Source organism: Xenopus laevis, chromosome 9_10S (assembly GCF_017654675.1).
Source record: "Xenopus laevis strain J_2021 chromosome 9_10S, Xenopus_laevis_v10.1, whole genome shotgun sequence".
NCBI lineage: Eukaryota > Metazoa > Chordata > Amphibia > Anura > Pipidae > Xenopus > Xenopus laevis.
The window spans coordinates 74,968,319-74,988,742 of record NC_054388.1 but is presented as its reverse complement, the minus strand read 5'-3'; the positions used below and the strand labels follow the sequence as shown (position 1 = coordinate 74,988,742).

The 20,424-nt window shown below is 37.9% G+C and overlaps 1 protein-coding gene across 7 annotated transcripts in view; it reads right to left on the bottom strand.

Annotated features, from left to right (window-relative positions):
- Window positions 1-20,006, bottom strand: part of ikzf2.S (IKAROS family zinc finger 2 S homeolog) — a 56,110-nt gene extending 36,104 nt beyond the window's left edge. For 2 of the 7 annotated variants that reach the window (XM_041578040.1, XM_041578042.1), the window contains exons 1-4: window positions 17,099-17,357; window positions 14,188-14,382; window positions 14,061-14,109; window positions 11,581-11,685 (exon numbers count right to left, since the gene is read on the bottom strand). In XM_041578040.1, coding sequence (XP_041433974.1) covers window positions 11,581-11,685; window positions 14,061-14,109; window positions 14,188-14,358 — 325 coding nt within the window. In that variant the 5' untranslated portion in view covers window positions 14,359-14,382; window positions 17,099-17,357. Of the gene's footprint in view, window positions 1-11,580; window positions 11,686-14,060; window positions 14,110-14,187; window positions 14,383-17,098; window positions 17,358-19,489 lie in introns of those variants that run through there. The other 5 variants (XM_041578038.1, XM_041578039.1, XM_018238949.2 and 2 more) reach the window with 4 other exon arrangements.
- Between the last annotated feature and the right edge of the window lie 418 nt (window positions 20,007-20,424).

Genomic DNA, 20,424 nt, shown 5'->3' with positions numbered 1-20,424 from the left:
CGAACCCTCTCAGCATCTGTTTCTCTTCATTCTGTCCTAATGCACCAGTTGGGTGTCAGATCTAATATATCTTATAGAGGGGCTCCTTTTCCTAGCAGATGAATTAGAGCTCACTCAAATAACTGATTCCAGTACAAACAAAATCTAACAAAATAACTGCCTTTTGCAAAAATCCTGCTTGAAGAGAGACAGGAATGCTGGTGATTTTAATAGAGTGAGCTCTAATACATCTTCTAAGAAAAAGAGCCCCCCTATAATATATATTGGATCTAAATGTTATTGAATATCTGACACCCAAGCTCATGCTGGAGCTGGACTGACAACATTGGTTGATAACCTAGTGTTCAGCTTTAGAAGGCAATTATACTGTTTGGATGGTGGGAAGAAATCAAAGCATCTAGAGAAACTTGAACAAAAATTGTACACAGATGAAATTAAACTTAAAAGTAACATCTAGGGGGTTATTTAAAGTCCATTTTTTCTGGGCAAGTTTTTTTTCTTAAATAAAACTCAAATTTTCCATGATTTATTAAAAGCCGAAGGTGTAAAAAGGCCCAATAAAAAAGTTATCCATTTTACACCTGCCAAGTTCATGCAAAATTCAATAGCAGAATTCCTGTTTACAATTGAAAGATATCCTGATCTGCGCTGGGTTTCGTTCAATAATCCAAAGATTTTTTGGTTTTCAGGCGATAATCCAAGAGTCACAGGTTTTGGGCATCAAATCCGAAAATGTTGTAGTTTTCGGTGCGTGAAATCCAAAAAGTTGCCGTTTTTGGCGACAAATTCAAAAATCTGTTCAATTTGTATTTTGGAGTGGTTTTCAGAAAACAGTTAGACAATTTCAGATTTTGATAAATAACGCCATTACTGCCTCAGTAAGGCAGATAAAACTGTAAATACAGCCCTGGATCTACCTAGATCACATCATTTGCAAGGACTGAGGGAGGATGTAGAACTTTTTCTTTGAACAAAAAAAAAAATCATGGAAATCCAAAATTCGGACAGAATCACGGAAAATCTAGTAGTAGTTTTCAATACTACTGACAAAATTTCCACTACTACTCTGAAAATGATTTAACTTTACTCAGACTTCAATGGAAATTGTTGAAGCTTTATGAACAAGTAATTCCATCTTCCACTAGAAACCATCAAAATAATGAATATAACGTCTTGTGTTTTATAAATAGGACCCAATACCGCATTATGCAATTATAAGCCTTCTACAAAACTCTTTTCTTTGTTTTCATATATTTCATTAATTATGTTTTCCTTAATACTAAAGATCTTTTCTACTACCGAAGATCTTTTCAGTTCATAATAAAGGTGTTTCTATGAAGTCTTTTTCCAAGAGATTTAAAGTGCTTTTTATTCTAGTCAGACAGCTATGTTCAGGCGCACCAGTCTGATGGGAGATGAGGTGATAAGGATTGTTTATTAAAGGAGAACTAAACCCCCTTTCTAATAAAGTACCCTCCATAGTCCCCCCTCCCTGCCCCCCCCCCCGCCCCCCGCACAGGTGTTCACAGAAGTAAATGCCCCTAAGCTGGTAATTACCTCTCATTGCAGAGTCAGCGCAGCGGAGCTCACAGGGGACATCTTCAGCACTTAGGAAAACTTCAAAAAGTAAGAGCCGTATTGGCGCATGCGCAGTTGTTGCAATATTCCCGTCCCGAACAACTGCGCATGCGCCGAAAGCCACGGATATCGCCGAAGGGACAAGGATTCCTGAATCACCGCAAGATGAAGCCCATGAACTCCGCTGCGCTGACTCTGCAATGAGGGGTAATTACCATCTTAGGGGCATTTACTTGTATGAACACCTGTGCCAGGGGAGCAGGGAGGGGGGACTATGGAGGGTAGGGGGTGGGTGTTTTTATTAGAAAGAGGTTTAGATCTCCTTGAAGGTTTAGCATTGCACTTGCTTAATGTCAGATGATTCCTAACACATTACATTATGGGCATCCCTAGACCAGTTGCCATTCGTTACCCTGTACCCTCCCCTTCAATCACGCACATGTGCAAATTTTCATCATGTGGTCCGGACCATTGAGGATTGGCAAATGAGAAATTTTAAAAACTATTATATCTCCTTTGCATCCCCAATGCTTCCAAATCCATGTGAATCTGGTTGGGCAGAATCCCGCCCCCTACAATTCTGCCGCCCTAGGCCCAGCCTTTGTAGCATTAATACAAAACCAGTCCTACTTCTTAAAGTTGCCATATGCAAGCTGATAAAAGCTGCCAGTTCAGTCTATCCAAAGCTGCAGCTTATTGGCCCAACCTAGTTAAATAAGGAGATCTTTAAATGTATGGTCAGGCCACTCCTTTAAAATTCCAAGTAGTTTCCTTTCCTTAAAATACAATCTATGTTGATCCTAATGATAAGATGTTAACAAGTATAAATACATATAAGGTGAATTGTAATGTACTGCACTTTGGTATGGAAGAGTGAAGAACTCTAATGTTGTAAGCCATACAAACAAGCCATAAAAGCCATAATGGAGCTGTACCTGGAATTATTGCTGGAGGGGTTACACATAAAAAAACGAAGACAGAGGAATCTGACAAGTGCACTTTTAAAACAATAAATCAGAACTGGATCATCTGGCTCTGCTTTCCTGCCCCACCAAAGGAGAGCTGAAAAGACACGGAAAGCTTTTCTCCACACAACACTCCCTTTTGGCTGTATAAGATGGGACAAACAGTACATACAAAAATACTTGTCAGTGTGCTAATTGTGGTTTCCTGGTAGACCTATAGCTCCGAATATCCACATTAGACAAAGGGAAACAATGGTAGTAACAACAGAGGTGATATTGTAATGGTGTCTAAGGAGAATGAATCAGGACTGCAAAGCAACCAGCTTATTCTAGGATGTAATGCATATTATGTATAAAAGGAAAGTTTAATTTGTAAATTCTGGCACACACAGTTCTTTCTCAATAAATACTGTCTTTTTTCCATAAAAAAAAACAAAATTTTCAAAAGGTAAGAATAGTAAAATATTAAATCCTGCATTGCAATGCATCTCTCTAATTTGGAGCACAACACCTACACCAAATGACACGAATAAGTTGTGTAATATCCATTTAAAATTAAATCTGACTCTTTTGCTCCCCCTATCTTTGCAAAATAGGCATCCCAAACTTAATTACAAATGCATATATCCCACAGAGTATAACACATGCTCTATTTCCTTTAGAAATCACAGACATATTGGGATTAATGTTACATTTTTGCTTGGTAATATTACACTGTAATCAGAAGGGCAGATAAAGTGCTGATGTGCAGCAAGAAAAAAATGGTTGCATTCCTTTCACAAGGATTGCGAATAAAGAGTTATGTACTGTATGACAGAGAAGGCAGTAATCTCATTAGAGTATAGTTTTTCATCAGTTGGGCCAATGGCCATGGAAGAGCAACAGCCTTAAAAAATTGTATTTTTGCTTTAATTATCTGTATGGTTGCTGGATTATGCAACCTATCGTCTTTTACCTTGATAACATGCTACTCCAACAACATTTGAGTAGAGCAATATTTCTATGGAAGGTATATGTCCTTTTTAAGTAAAGCTCATATGTACTGAATAACATTGCCATCCTTATGTCAAACACAGAATAGTCTATTCAAATTCTATCTTATTTTAAATCCAACCTAAAACATCTTTAAAACTGTCCCATGATGCCCCCAATGCTTTAAGGTTGGTGGCCTTTGGTAAAGCCCTGACGCATGTCAGGTGCTTAGCTCTGCAATTCAATTTTTCTAAGATAGCAAAAAACGGAGGGCATTCTCGAGGGGTGGTATACAAATCAAAAGGGGAATTAAGATACCAACTTTAATACAGCGAGCACACAGTAGGTGGTGAATCCAACTGATATGATGGGGGTGATGATTTGCTGCAATCTGTATTAAGTGGGTTAACCAGTCCAGGTATTAGAGGTGTCAAAGTGATAAAAAGCCTGTATGTGTGCCATGATACAGTGATAGAGATAAGACCACAATAATTTTAGGGGCCTTTTAGAGGACAACATTTTAAGGAAAGATTTTGGCACATTATATTAAGCTTTTTAGATGTTTTCTAGAGGTATGTTTGTTGATAATTTACTGATGCCACCCTAACAATAGAAACTAGAATTGGTTACTTCTGTAGAGAAATAATAATAATAATCATCACCACTCACATATGAAGTGGGCTGTTTACTAAAATTGATATTTCAGATCTAATGATACTGCTAAAGGGTTGGTCAGATGTATGACCTAGGTGGGATTATTACACTTATCATGACAGATCACTAATACTGTATATTCACAAGTGGTCTAGGATATATACTTAAATCCCATACAAATTATTACTAGATCATTGAACATCAGAATTTTTGTGTTTTTAACAAAATCCTTTCTTTTGTCCCTTTTTTGAGTTTATGTTTTTTTAAATCAGAGCAAATAAATGTTAAGTTTTAATTGGGTATAAGGGACCGCTCACGTAGATTGATAATCACTCAACAGATGGATTGATGAAGTAATATGGCAATTGATTCACTATATGCACTTTAATGTTATATACAGAAACACATGAATTTATAATAAATTATAACACGATTAAGCATATGATTTTTTTCTGAATGACTGTTCTTACATGAACTTTATTAAGTAAATTCCCTTTTTATTAAGATTGATGAACTGATTTCCTCTCATAATTTTTCTTTTTCCACACATAGTATATTATTACGGGGATTGTGCAACAACAATAACTCCTCTTGGAGTTCTTCCTTTAAGGACAAATATTTTTCTAGTATATTGTGAAGTTGTGAGCACATCCATATATCTGGACTTAAACTGAAAAGTGATGATTTTTAAGGAGGTGCAGATAATACAAATAATTAATTATACCAAAAATTAATGGCCCAAATTTAATTGCCAGAATATTCATCAGTAAGAATCCACAATACACATGCACGGTCTGCCTCTTGCGGTTATTTAACATAAAGAGATACTGAAGGACATACAACTGTCCCGTTTTTCGAGTGGACATGGTAATTAGGGTGTGTGGCTACAACAATGGGTGTGGTCTTTCTGTTTCCAAAATGTTGGGAGGTATGGGACACATATTGTTGTAATCCAGTATATTGTACTAGGTCATCACTATGTTAAATTGTCACCTATTATTAAAGTCCTGGTCCCTTGCATACAGCAAAATGTAGTCACTATGAACTTTTCAATGTTAGCTTAATATTGTAATTACTTCAAACATGTTCCCAATTTTCTGCTGAAGATAAATAACTCTATTATATGGTGCTGCCATAACCACAATGCTATACTAGAATTCGGTTCCAGACGTGAGCAAATGATTCAGCAGGTTCTGGATACGGCCAATCCTCAGTCTAAACTGAATGCAATATATAATAGAAATATATTATAAGCATATCAATATATATTAAGGGGACCATATTTAGAACCAGGTTTTTGTAGCCAATAGAAAAATCACAGCAAAGAACAGTGATTTTTTTCAAACTCGAACTTCCAAGATTTATTAATGAATCCCAAAAATTAAAATGAAACAATTTGGTAACTAAAACCTATCATCAAGCTTCTAAATAAATCAGGGCCAGTGTGTGTTTTTTTCAAATTTTTACAGAATCAATAACAGGAATGAAAGAGAATAATGCGATCATTCCATTTTACTGCAGCTTAACACAAATAAGTTTTTCGAAGTCAAGACTTTTTTGAAAATAAGCTAGCAACGGAGAAAAAATACAATTATGAAACATAAAAATACCTGATCGAGTTTAATCACCATCTTTTTTTTACGAACTCGTTTTTGAAAAAACTCTATTCACAACTGACTTGCTATTATGTTTATAGGAATTACCTGACAATATGGCAGAAAGACATGATTATCAACTGAAAAAATGTGTGAGCTTTGGGATGATTTATTGTACCTCTGTGATGCTGGAAGATGCTTCTTAAATGCTGCCTTAAATAAATATCATATACATCTTCAGCATGATGTTACAAAGATGGGATCCCCCCCCAAACATATAGGGGGGGGAATATCGAGGGTTAATTAACCCTCGATTTTCGACCATCAAAGTAAAATCCTTCGACTATGGAATGGTCGAATAGTCGAACGATTTTTAGTTCAAATCGTTCAATTCAAAGTCGTAGTCTAAGGTCGAAGTAGCAAAAAAAAACTTTGAAATTCGAAGTTTTTTTCATTCTAATCCTTCACTCGAGCTTAGCAAATGTGCCCCATACTCATGAGACAATCATTTCAAGTCTTTTAGCAAAAAAAAAAAAAAATTACATGCAATAATGACAATTAATCCGTTGTGACTCGCAAATACCAAAAGTATTTTAAGCTAAATCAGCAGCCATTTTTGAGCAAGAGCAAAGTTGATTACCAGATCATAATGCTCAATGGAAGGCAGTTTCCTGTTAAAGCACCCAGTCAACGGAGTAGTAACTGCAGGCAATGGGGAGACTATCAACAGTCACTTATAACAAGAATGGAAACACAAACCCAGCGAGGTTCCTGGATTGGCTATAGAAGGATTTATACAAATCAATTGTTCCTGCTCAGAAATAATTTAAATGTTTATATTATTATAACATTATTTTAATTTAATTATTTGTGGCGAGTGCACAATAATACGAATAAAATATGTAAAGGCATTTTTATTTTCAAACATGAAAAAGTCCCATTAAAAAAATCTAACTATGCTTTTGAATTTTTTTTAAAAAAAAAGTAAAAAAAAAAGGCAGGATTGTTATTCAGTAATATCAGACAATTAGTAAAGGGTCTGAATACTTCTGGAAGGAATGCTGCATGTCTGACATGGTCCACTAAATTCTGCCTACATATAATGGGGACATCCAGCTGACATTTGCACTTGTCTTTGAAGATTGCTTTAAAAATCACAAGGAAGTTCATGTTGAACCTAACTATTATCTGTACTGCAATAATTCAAAGTCACAAAAGGAGAACTTCTGAGCCACAGAAGCAGCAAGATGATAAATAAGATAGTTTAGAAAGAGAGATGTGGAGCAAGAGGATGTTATTTTGTAGCCAATGTACCATATGTCAAAGAGAAAACTATATCATGGTATACTTTAGTCACACTGAAACATTTCCTGTGTAACAGAGATAGCAATTTGCAATTTGATGCTGAGGTGCAAAGACTAATTAAATACCCATCTCCATATCCTTAGCAACTTGTCTGCCCTTAACCTTCTGCCCAATGAAGAAGTGAAAAGCTTTACCATATTCACATGTAGGCATGGCAATCGTCTTCTCTTAATAAATAGAATGGCTTCCAATTCCTGCCTAAAACTCAGGACATATGCAGGCATCATAATTGTATACAATAAATAGTTATAAATAATAGATTAATAAGCTTCTAAAAATCCCATAGGAATGAATAAAAAGTGGGTGAATTTTTCTGTGGTGAGTTCTAATCTCACATTTTGATAAATCTGTCCTTTAGTCATTCAATTATTGCAGAGTAGTCATACTTTCAGCCTTGTGCCTACGTACTTTTAATGATGCATCTGCCAGAGGGCAGCACTAGTGAGCCCTGCACATTACACCTGCCCTAAGCATTCCTTGCCTCTCCTGCCTTGCGGGACGTGAATACAATTTTTTCAAGATAATTGCACATAACCATACCTTGTAGCATTCCTTTATAATGAGTATCAGCCCACAACAAGCCCTCTTGTTTTTTCGACATAGATTTACTTGGAAAACATTGTTACAACTCGGTGTTCATTTGCCACAAACCTCAGTTACAAACATAACTCAGTGCAACTGAAAGTTAGATACAATGTTATAATCTCCCTAACATCTAAAAAAACTATATTGGTTACATGATCTAATACTTGCATGGCAGACAACAACAATATAAACTACAGCAACTCTCAGAAAACCCTTTTGCTATCCAGTAGTTTGTGTTGAAAAACCTGATTTTTCTTTATAGAATAAGTTCCTTTGTAGGTTGCATTCACATATACAGCACAACAACATCCCTGAGGTTGTCCCATGAAATAACTTCCAAGCCTGTTTTTCAACTTACTTTGTCACTGTATGACATTGAGAGCTAGGTGGGTCCTTTCAGAAGCGGAAGATCAATCCAATATATTCTGCTATTGTTTGTGGATTTGTCAGCGAATGGTGCATACAGGAAAGGACACCGCAAACAGGTCTTGGAAACCACAAAAAGACACCAAGAAGTAAAAGCAAAACAAGAAAGGAAAAGACTAACAAAGGCTAAAAATATGAGATGGTACCTTCCACACGAGTAATTGGAAGGACAAGTTAATCAACGATAACTGCAAGACCAAGTTGTGAAAGACAAACTGAATAACTGAATGATTTAATTTCTAAATAATCAAAGACATAATACATTTAAATTGAATACAATAGCCAACAAGATACCAGTAAAATATCTGTAAAAACAAAAACAACAGAAGGAAAAACATGTACATTAATTAAACTAATACCTATTTAAAACCAAGATATTAAAATAATCCATAAAATGGTTCTGAAATGGATTATAGGGAATCAATTTCAAAGCTGCTCAAACCACATTTGCATTTACCTACCTGTGCTGAAATTGATTCTAGCCCCCATATGAATGAATGATGCTTCTTAAACATAGAAAGCAAGGTGTTCAGTTCTCTGGAGACCCACCTGGCCATGTTTGTAAAAGAAGTAGTACCTGTAGTTGTGTTCAGTTTGGCTTCCAGTTATTTTTATTTTTTTTTAAGTTTTTATTTTTTATTTTCCAAAGGGCTTCCTGTTATTTAATGGATTTTTCTCCCATGAAATAATCTACTGCTGTTTGTTGGCCTTTCCAATTTTCCACAGACAAAGACAAGTCAAAGGGATCTGTGCTTAGTTAATTGCCTGTGATGGTGCTAGTCATTTTTCAGGGTTCTGAAAGAGTGTTACTGGATTGACTAGAATCACGTTATCATACTGGGGAGAACTTTGCAGATCTCATTAGAATTAAATACAAAGGAAGCGTGTGTATAGTTGCTAACATAATGCTGGTAGCAAACTGCAGTCATCAACTGAGTCACTGTGCTGCAGCAAAAATAATTACCAATGTGCCGTCAATTTATATATTTAAAGCAGAGAAAGAATTACTTGGCTGAAACCTAATGGAGTGGGGAATATTTCAATTTACAGTTCTGCATTTAAAAACTAAAGCTATTAAACCCTTTCCCTGCCAGTGACATAGAATTTACCGAACTGGAATAAAGTTTCAGGCTGCAATTTATTTATTACATTAATTTATGTAGATGCTATGATTCCACATGGAAGGCAACGCACAGAGAAGCCATGACCGCAGGCAGGTAATGAAGTGATGCAAATCAGTTTTTGTTGCGGACAATGTAAACAAGCTAATTGCAAGCAAGAATAACCACAAATGATCATTGTCGCAATAATATTTCCAATACCTCTGCACAAGACCTACTACACCTGTTCAGAAACACATTTACCAACAATGGAGATTTAGAAACCTGCAGTTTGCAGACAGTTTATCTGCATGTGTCTGACACCAGGACCACTAACCCCTCCTTCCAAAAAAAAAAATATCAAAATTAGCGCCATATCTCCTACAAAAACAAAACAATACATAGGGGCAAATTCCTTAAGCGGCGAAAATTTGCTAGCGACTGATTCACCCACTTCGCCAGGCGTAAATTCACTAGGACAACGCTAATTCCCTAAAATGCGAAGTTCATCCAGGGTGCTGAATGCTGGCGAAATTGTGCTAGCATTGGCTAATTTGCATACTGTGGATAGTGAAAGTTGAATGGACGTATATGTTGCAGCAAATACATTACATTACACAAGTCCAGGGAACCTTAATAAAATATAATAGAGTTGTTATAATGCCCTACACATGAGCCCACTGTTTAGTTCATGTGCCATATTAGGAAATGTAGGGGGAACCCGGTTACTCCAAAAAAAATGTTATGGTCTTTTGCAGGCTATCACTCAGAAAAAAGGAAAAGACGCCTGCGTTTTTTGGGACTTAGAAAATTTCTCCATAAAAAATTGAGGAAGTCCTATCCACTCCATTGCACTTCATCTGGTCTGAGGTGCGAAGGCAAGTCTGGCGCAACGTTCAGTAAAATCCGCATCTTAATGAATTTACGTCCATTCGCCAGAAAATTCTCCTGGCGTTAGAGTGAGAAGCAACGTTAGCGTCTATCTCCTTCGCTGGAGCCTGCGCCCGTTAGGGAATTAGCAAAGTACCGAAATAATGTCACGCTGGCAAATTTTCAGTCCTGAATAACACATCCTTTAGTGAGATTTTAATTTAAACCACTAAAAATATCCACTTTTATATTAAAGAATCTTGAAATAATTAAAAAAAAAAAAAAAACAAAATCAACAAGATGATCAGACCCTGCAAATGAAAAGCACAGTGTTACCACCACCACATACAGTATCACTGTATGGTGGTGGTATGGATTAGCAATATCAAGAACTCTGTATAACACTGACCTATAAAGGTTGTGGGTGCAAGTGAAGCCATCGCTTCACTTGCCAAAAAGCATATCAGTGACCCATTTGTGATGTGGGAAAATTTTTGTGGGCAGATGAGTATCCAACATCTCAGAAACACCACATCTACAGTAAAGCATGGTGCTGTGGAGCTGCTTTCTTATCACAGGGGCCTGAGCATTGTATTGAGGTAAAAGTAAAGACGAATTGTAATAAAAAAAAGGGAAACACAGCCTAGGGCAAATCTGTGCTGCAGAATGGGCCACAATCACTCCCGATCTGTATGTAAAGCTGGGGCATACTTACCCCAAAAGATTTAAACCTGTTGTCAAGCTATTGATTAATTTCTCATACTAAGAGAAGATTTAAAAAAAAAAAAAAAAACAATGAAAAACTCATATTTGATTTCCCGTCTTTTGAAATATCACATGGAACAATATTTTTGAGAGAATTTCTCAATGGTCTGAACATGAAAAACCCACTTTAAAATATGTGTTATGAAAAATGTCATACAGTCTGCAACTCGATGATAGAGCAAGTAAGGGAAGGTAGATATTAAGTAGACAGTAGTAAAAAAAAGTTAGAAAGTGGCAACAAGACAAACAAGTTTATTCAGTTACTTAATAATGGCAGTATACTTAGCATGCATCTAGGTTTTCAACACTCATCCCTCTAAGAGTGGCATAAAATAACGCTTTATAATACCAGAATGAAAAATCAGCGAGCCATTTGGTAACAAACTTGATTGAGTTACAAAAATGTGTATATGATGAGCAACAGTAACAAATGATAAAGAAATTATAAATATAAAGGTGAAGGAAGGGGACCCAGACTTTCTCAATGCAGAGAAGATACAACAAGCAGTTAACAAGGGAACAGGGCCAGAAAAGCATCACAGAGTTTGAACATCAGAGACAAGTGTACAATTAGAACTTGCTGGTTTCAGGAGTAAAGATAAATATTTGATTAACGTCTCTTACTGTAATCTCTCTGCGTAGCGGCTGGATGTGGATTCCTACAGACTGGGATATTTCAGGGATAAAGAAAGAGATGTGACTTACTGCTTGCCATGTGCGTTGGTGAGGAGTGCTGTCCATTAGGTGTGCACGAGGTCAGGTCTATGGCCATGTTGGAATGTTCTGTCTCAGGGACAATCTCATTATCACCTGGTTACACAAAAAAGAAACAAAACACAAGGTAAATGTCTCTTTACCTGTAGGCAAGAACAGAAAAAATCTGGAATGCAAAAGAGGCCAGAGTTCATTAGTTTGTATGAACGTTTCTCTCAGTTTTGATTTTTTGACCATTTAACAGTGCTATGCTTTGCACTTCATTATAACAATTCCATTATAATTGTCTGTACAAATCTTAGTGTTGCATCTATAAATGGTGGAAAATGTAGCGCAAACTAAATGTTTTCTGAAACATGACAGCTGCAAAATATATTTTATTGCCCACCCTTTGCTCCAAAATTTATCTTCTTAGGAATATTAAAGTTGCAATAAGATCCTTCTCTCTGGAGAATTTTTTCTCCCAGAGTCTCAACATGTTCCTTCCTGTGGATGCAATTCCCAGCTAGAAGGGCATTCCAATGCTTACGGATTTTTATGACTTTTCTCTCAGTAAAGTGTTATCTGCAGGAGACACTTTAAGCTACAACTTTAAGGACAAAACAAAGTACATTTATTGTAATACATTTACTTTCAGACTGGGCCTCAAACATGCACATACAAACAGTATGTGCTACATAAGACTAGCTTAGAGACAGGATCTTAACTGTCATTACAATAGGAGAGGTTCTGTATATTTTCTGTAAAATTGTATTTGTGTATTTTTTTTTTATGTCTAGCATGTATCAAAGAGATCTGTGACTGATAAATGCTGGGGACGAGGGCAAAATGTCAGTTATTCTTCAATATATACACCTGTATTTCACTAAAAGTCATGTAAATGTGGAGTTTCTTGGTTATGAGGATGATTTAACTATATATAAATATCAGAGATTATTAGCCTATGGGCTGGGAGCCTAAAAAGTTAATTCGGGTTCCTCAAACAGCCACTATAGCTATAGGAAATTTCTTCCAGCTATGTAAAACAAATTCCTAAAAGATAATATGTAGTTCTTAACCAAGTTTTGTATCAAATTTAATATAGACAACCAGTGTTAATGTAGCCCCATAAAATACCTCCCCATTTTTAGACATGGATGAACTAGTTATTCTTATAAAACATTTCGTTTTTTCATGCAGTTCAGTCTTTTGTCAGGCGGAGTGAAAGCCTAGCTCAACATGCAAACATATATTTCCTTTTTCTATACTTTCTCCAATACAAACGCACATGGAAGATACTTTATTTTCAACTGTATAAAATAGTTGTACAGTGCAAGCTTGATTTTAAAGAGGGAGAGGTTAACGAACGAGCACAAGACAAACAAGATGTATGGTATAGTAATTCAATGATTCAATGTTGTAACCTAAATGAAAAACTAGAATGGTGACATTAATGAGGACTTGTTAGTGTAATATCCAGTTAATAACGATCAGCATCACAACTCTGCGTGCTGTTGAATGAGTGAGGAATCAAATGTGAAGTGTGACACAAAAAGGACAATGATTGAGGTAAATGCAGAGATGGGAAACAGGCAGGGTCTGGGGTTTTAGACCATTTAGAGGTGCAGCACTATTTAATTAAAAGCCACCAGACAGAGGGAAAGCCCCACACCTGTGTTATTTGAATCCCTTGTTGTCGAAGCAACAGTGGCCTTAGACCAATACCCTTCAGTGTGTATGACTTGATGACTTAACACTAGCACATATTTTATTCAAACAAAACTGCTCCCTAAAACGCTCACCATAACATGTAAAAGCTTTGCACAAAGTATACTGTTCTAGCAGGTATATAGAGGGCAGGAAAAGCAATGCGTGCTTACGGGAGAAGGTAAAGGACGTTAGACAGTGAAGCTAACCACAACTCACACACAACTCTTTGCTCTGGGGCAGACAGCTTTAAAAGGTAGAACCGACAAATTGGTTGCATTTTCTAAGTAAATAGAAGCTACACTTAGTTTTTCCTATTTGCTTTGTTCTTTTTGGTTGCTAATGTGTCTCTGAAGTTGCACAGTAAAATAAAATTTCACAGATTCTGCTACATTTCAAGAAAAAGTGCCATGGTACACAAGCTATTGAGACAGATGCTGTTGTTCTGATGCTTCCAAGTACCTTGATTAATTATGTTGGTTCAATAACTTTCTCCATTAGGGACCAAAACAGCGACAAGCTTTTTTGCTCAAAGACTGGACCGCATTTAGAACATAGCTGGATATGGTGATATAATTTGTTGAATTAAAGGATTGTTTACAAACACTTAACCCCAAGGGCAACAGTGATAGCATAAATCTCTTTCTAGCCCACACGCCATAAGCCATAGAAATAGATAGGAGCCCTGAAAATCATTGTCATGTCCACCTGACAATAAATGAGATTTAACAAATGAATTAAAAAGATGCACAGCACTAAGAAAGTAAATTAAAATCAGAACTTACTTGTTACATATCCATTGGATCGCTCTGTTTCCATAGTCGATGTGCAGAGCTGAAATATAAAACGGGACATCTTCAAAAATGGGAACCAATCCACCAATCAATGCAAAAACGGTAGCACGCCATTTACATTTTTGGGTTGCTCGGTCTGCTCTGTACTTATTTCTGGGTCTCCCGCAGAGTTCCATCTCTGTAATTTTTTAAGATGTAGAACGCCAGGGGTGTCTGTCTGGATAAGATTTTGTGAAAACTGGCGTTCTTTTTCACAAGCCTGGTTTTGGCTCATTTCCATGAAATGCATATCGTATGGTTTTCTAGGCAGAAACTGAAATTAAACAGTGCTTTACATTAAAATCAAGTGCATCTCGTTTGCAGATAATACTTTAGACATTTAGGTCATTTGTTTTAGTTGTTCAGCAAGGGCATCTTAAATTTAAAAACAAATTTAAAAAAAAAAAAGAAATGGTTGTGGAAAACTATTATTTCCCTTTGAATAACATGGATCTACTTAGGAATGCATTAGAATAGTACACAGAAGGGACAATATAAGTGTATAGGACAGAGCTATTAAGTTGGTTTTTTAAAAAAAATGTCTTTTAAAAAGTAGAAATTACACAAAATAAACAAAAAGCACTGAAAAATGAAGAGAAGAGGAAAACGAAGCATGTACCTAGTCTTAATGTCAGGGAAGTGTTTGTGTCAAGTCTTCCTGTGTTTTGTAGCTTAACCCCTTTAGAGCCAAAAAAAAAAACACACACACACACCACCACCATCACATTATATGCTATAGGTTACTCAGTCATCAAGGGCTGATTGCATCATCTCCTTATCGTCTCATATGGGGTCAGGCTAGCTGCATTTTACCATCAGCTGCTCCTTAAAAAAAATTATAAGTGTGTGACTCCTGGACATGGGAAAGGACTTATATTAACGCTTTGCTGTCATACTGTTTATAGCACCCGTATAGCACCCACTCCAGCAAAGTTTCCCCTAAAATATAAAAATACCATTCTATATTCATCCATAATGTACACCTGCTCAAAAGAGATGGTCTTAATCAGACATAGGATGAGGATCCTTCAGATATTATGAAACTACAACTACCAGTACAGGTATGGGATCTGTTATCCGGAAACTCATTATCCAGAAACCTCCAAATTACGAAATGGCCATCTCTCATAAACTCCATTTTATCCAAATAATCCAAATTTTTAATAATGATTTCCTTTTTCCCTGTAATAATAAAGCAGTACCTTGTGCTTAATGCAAATTAAGATACAATTAACCCTTATTGAAAGCAGAACCAGCCTATTGGGGTTATTTAATGTATATATAACTTTCTAATAGACTTAAGGTATTATGAAAAGATCTGGTATCCGGAAAACCCAGCTCCAAAGTTTTGTGGACAACAGGTCCCATACCTGTATATAATTTTTCTCTTGTTAAGAGAGCCGAGTCCTAGCAGATTCAGCCTAAAACATTCCTGCAGTAACAATGCATTCACAGGAAGACAGAACAAACGAAAATATTGGCAACATTTATAATTGGAAGTACATACTACATCTTTCTACATTTTCACACAAACATTTTCTCATATATTTAATGTGATAAGTTAAACATTAGACGCTGAATACATCATGGCCACTTCAGTACTCTAGGGCCCTGTTTCTTAACCATGGATCCCCAGATGTTGTTGGTCTACATCTCCTATCGCTCTTCAACATATAATCAAGGGTTAAAGCATTTTGGGAGTTGTAGTCCAAAAACATCTAAGGTATCATGGTTAAGAAATAATGCTCTAGGGTTAAATACAGAGATAGAAATGAATGGACACCCATATATAAGCACAATCATAAAATATTTTGACACAACACACAAAACTGTGCCATAGTTTTCAAAATGTGGTCACTTATCACTATTGAATAAAAAAAGAAAAAGAAACAAATTTAAAAAACGATGATATAAGGCACAATGAGAAGGAATAATCTTTTCTGTCACCTCTCTTATTTGCTATTAGCTTCCAAACTGTTCCAACCCTGCCAGTTAAATTATTCACAAGCAGCCATTTCTCTATTGATCCACCAAGTATATTTAGCTCTCTCTCCTGGAATTTCTACATTACTTACTGGAAAGTAGGCTGCTTCAAGACTCGTCTCCAAATCACTTCCCAAAAAAGTAAAAAGAAAAAAAAAAAAAAGCCTATAACTCTATCAGCCGAGCGTAATAAATACGTATGTAATATTCCACAGTTCTCCTTGTCAGACAGATCAAATTGCTTTCACGAGCTGCAGATAACACTTCAGTTTCAACATGTCACAGGCCAGCCTTGTACAATTCAAACAGGGAAACTTTGTAGCCTATTAGACTCAACAGGTTCTCGCTGGTTAGCAAATCATGAGAAGTCTTTTATATCCCAAAGAACCTGCTCTGATACAATCAGGAACCTTTACTAGCTAGAAAAAAACAGACAATAAAAGAATGGAAAGGCAGTAACTGTGAGCAGCACAATTTTTCTGATGCTTGCCAACAATGTCCCCAAGCACTCTCTCCAGTATACATGCATAGGACAGCACCCCTAGATGCCACGGGAGAGTCAGGAAATGTCCCTGACATAATTTATCACACAGTCACATTAACAGGCCCTAATCAAAATGCAAAGTATACATAAATACCCCAAATTATCCCTACATACTGTATGTCTATACAGTACATATATCTAGAAATATGCACACATATAACACAGCTTCACAGCAGAGGAAGAGAGGACAGCGTAAAATGTCAGATATAAGTAGAGAGCTAGTAAAGCTAAATAGGTGCATAGATGTGTGCGGCACACATATATATATATATATGTATGTGTGTGTGCAGCACACATGCACACACACACACATATATATATATATATAAAATATATTTATATATATATATATATATATATATATATATATATATATATATATATATATATATATATATATATATATATATATATATATATATAGACATAAACTTAGAACAGTTAGTTCTACAGATATGGCTACCTCAGGTGTGGGGGTATCCCATTGATCTCTGCTGCCAGGAGGAGAGAGAAGAGGAGCTGGGCAGCTCCTGGAATGGCAAGGCTGGGTAGAATGAAGATGAGCAGGGCAGTCCCAGGATGGGTGAGAGCTAGTGCAGCAGATGAGACGGGTGCTCTGCTATGGACTGCTGCGGAAAGTTAGGAATGTCACGTACTTTCAGGAAAGTGAGAGGGAGAGGGAGGTCATCGCTCCAGCGATGAGATTAACAAGAAAGAAAACTGGATCCACCGGTTATTTCTGAAGCAGCTGAGAAAGAAATCAGGAGAAACAGAAAAAGGGGAGGAGGAAGGGGTATGAAGAAAAAAAGGAGGGGGTCAAAAAAAGGAGAAGACTGAAAGTGGGGGGCAATTTGTATGGTTTGGGAGCAGGGGGCAAATATATGTGGCTTAAATTACCAAGGACAGAGAGATGCAGAAACATACTTAATGTCATTGAAGAAGACAAGGATATGTTATATATATATAACATATATATATATATATATAAAGATGCACCACTGACTGTTATAGGGAGGGAGGTATCTATTTACAAAATGCCCACTTTAGATGACAGTTATCATTAATCCAAGTGGAATTCTGAGGGCAGGGCCAAATTTACATAGTGGGCACCCCTAGGCCCACTACCGTTCGTCGCCCCTGTCCCCTCCAGGGGGACAGGAGCAATGGGGATTGGCGCAAGGGAAATTAAAAAAATGATTGTATCTCCAGCGCATCCTCAGTGTTTTTGAACCAATGTGGGTGTGGTTGGGCAGCATGCCGCCCCCCTAAAATCCTGCCAATTTAGGCCTGGGCCTTGATGGCGTTTCCATAAATCCGGGCCTGTCTGAGGGTCACTGGCAGAAGGGGTGTAGGCCTCACTAACTTCTAGGTGCCAAAAGCAGCACTGTCTTCTTGCCCACACATCACCCCTGATGCCATTAAGTTATTGGCACGGAATGCAAAGGAATGCGTGTCATTTTAGCTATATTGTTTCTTTCCTAAGACAATTCACTGCATTTAATGGGCTCACCGTTACATCTTACATGACATTAAGCATGGCCGCACATTAAAATGAGTTAGAATACAATGAGGCATAAAGTAGTGGGCGCTAGCAACTGCCATTTCAGGAAAGCAATAGTTGCTAGGAAGGACTGCTACATTTCTAAACATTAATAGTCAAGCTGTCAGATAAACAAGTCATTTCTCTGCCAGGGAGCTGAAGTAGCAATATACGTTATTGTCTGCATTTCACTATTGTCCACTGTGTCTATTATTCTCACATTTCCCATTCTCACACAGTCATTTGTCCTATGTGTCACGTTGTCTTCAAGCCACACTAGGAATGTGCAGCTTACGTCCCACTGGCAGCGTCTGCACTACAACTCCCAGCATTCCAAACAGTCTGGGAGAAGTGAAGCCTGCAAATCCTTTTCATACCGGGTGGTACATTAATATTGCCTATAGTCAGTAGAATCATAGATGGTGCTTGTCACACCTTAGACTACACATGTAATAGTTTCCTTACTCTAATGACAATATAGAGGTGCCACATTATCCCCAATTACACTACTTAACCCCCCCAAGGGATGCTGGAAATTGTAGTTTAGTAATTGTTTTAGGGCCCTAGGTCGGCTATTTCTTTCTTTCTGTAATAGTTTCCTTACTCTAATGACAATATAGAGGTGCCACATGAGCCCCAATACTGCCAAAGTGGATGCTGACAGCTGACTGTGCTAAAAGCTCTAAGCAAAATAAGGTAGGAATAGGTAGGAAAATATTTACTAATATTAGCATTACTTAATGAGCTTTAATTGTAACAAGTGCCAATTAAAGAAACACAGTGTTGAAAGTGATGGCATGCTATATAATAGGCAGGTGTGCCAAACCATGGCTGTGGGGTACCCCAAACTGATGAGCCTCAGGAGCTCAGCACAGACACTTCCCACTGTTTCTTTAATAAGAAGATAATTCATTATTGTTTAGTGAATATAAGGGGAACCAACATCCCAACATGTGGCCCTATAGATATTTTTCAATTTCTACTCCCCCCCCCCCAAATAAAGGGCTTGGGCTCCCGAGGGATGCTGGAAGTTGTAGTTTAGTGGTTGTTTTAGGGCCCCAGGTTGTCCATTTGTGATTGAAGGGCTGGTACTAGTAGTGGATAGAAGTGCGTAGCTATTAGTGGCACACGTCAGTCACTATGGATGTACGGCCAGTGTCAGGGAGCAGGTAGACAGCAGCACACAGGAGGGGCAAGCAGGAATATGACAGGCGCTACTTCCCACTCCCCCTCCATCCTGATAGCAACAAGTCCCCAGCGCACTGACAGCAGCGCATGAATCCCACTGCAAGTTTGCAGCCTCAGTAGCTTTACCTTAGCGGTGCCAGTAGCCTCCCATCCCTTTGTGTGCCGCCGCCGCCGCCGCCGCCGCCGCCGCGCCTCGGGGAAACTATAGCAGCAGTAGCGTTGCCGTAGCCAAGGCTAATCCGGCTTGTACTTCCTCCATATTCAGCCGGAGCCAGGCAGGGGTTAGCCCGGGACAGCTGGTCAAACCCAGAGAAACGGATCGCGCAGCCAAGCAGCCTTCCCTAGGCACACACGGGCAGCACGCTAGACTGGCCGCTCCAGGCGCTCGGCAATCGATTAGAGGACAGTGCACTTGATCCGCTGCTTTCAATGTCTCCAGTGATCTCAGCAGCCAGGGGTGGATCCAGGACACCGTATCCCCGCGATCTGCAGCCGCCACCGTGGGCAGGGCCCGACCTGTCACTCTCGCTGGCGCTGCTGCACTTGGCGCTGTGCTCTCTGCTTGTCACTCACACTGTCGCTGCTGCTGCTGCTGCACTTGGCGCTGTGCTCTTGACCCTGTCTGACAATGGACTACGCGCTGTGCTTTACCTGTATCATTCAGTGCACTTGGCGCTATGCTCTGTAACTCTCATTGGCTCTGTACTCAGCACTGTGCTCTCTCCTGGGGGTATATACAGTAAATATATACATGTTTGAAAGGCGTATTTATCATAGGAAGAAGTTTCACCCTTTGACAAATACCCTTAAAAATCCCATAGAAATGAATGGAGAGTGGCGGAATTTCACTCTAGCTCTAACTTCACTCTTTGATAAATATACGCCCTTGTTGCCTGGCACTGCAGCCCATCTCTGTTCTGACTCTCACATTTACTGCTCCTGCCTCTCATTAGTGTTGCCACCTTTTCTGGAAAAATATATATTTATTTTTTTCCCCTATTAATAACATCATTTTACCGGCTAAGCCTGTAAAATACTGGCCAGGTGGCATCCTTACCTCT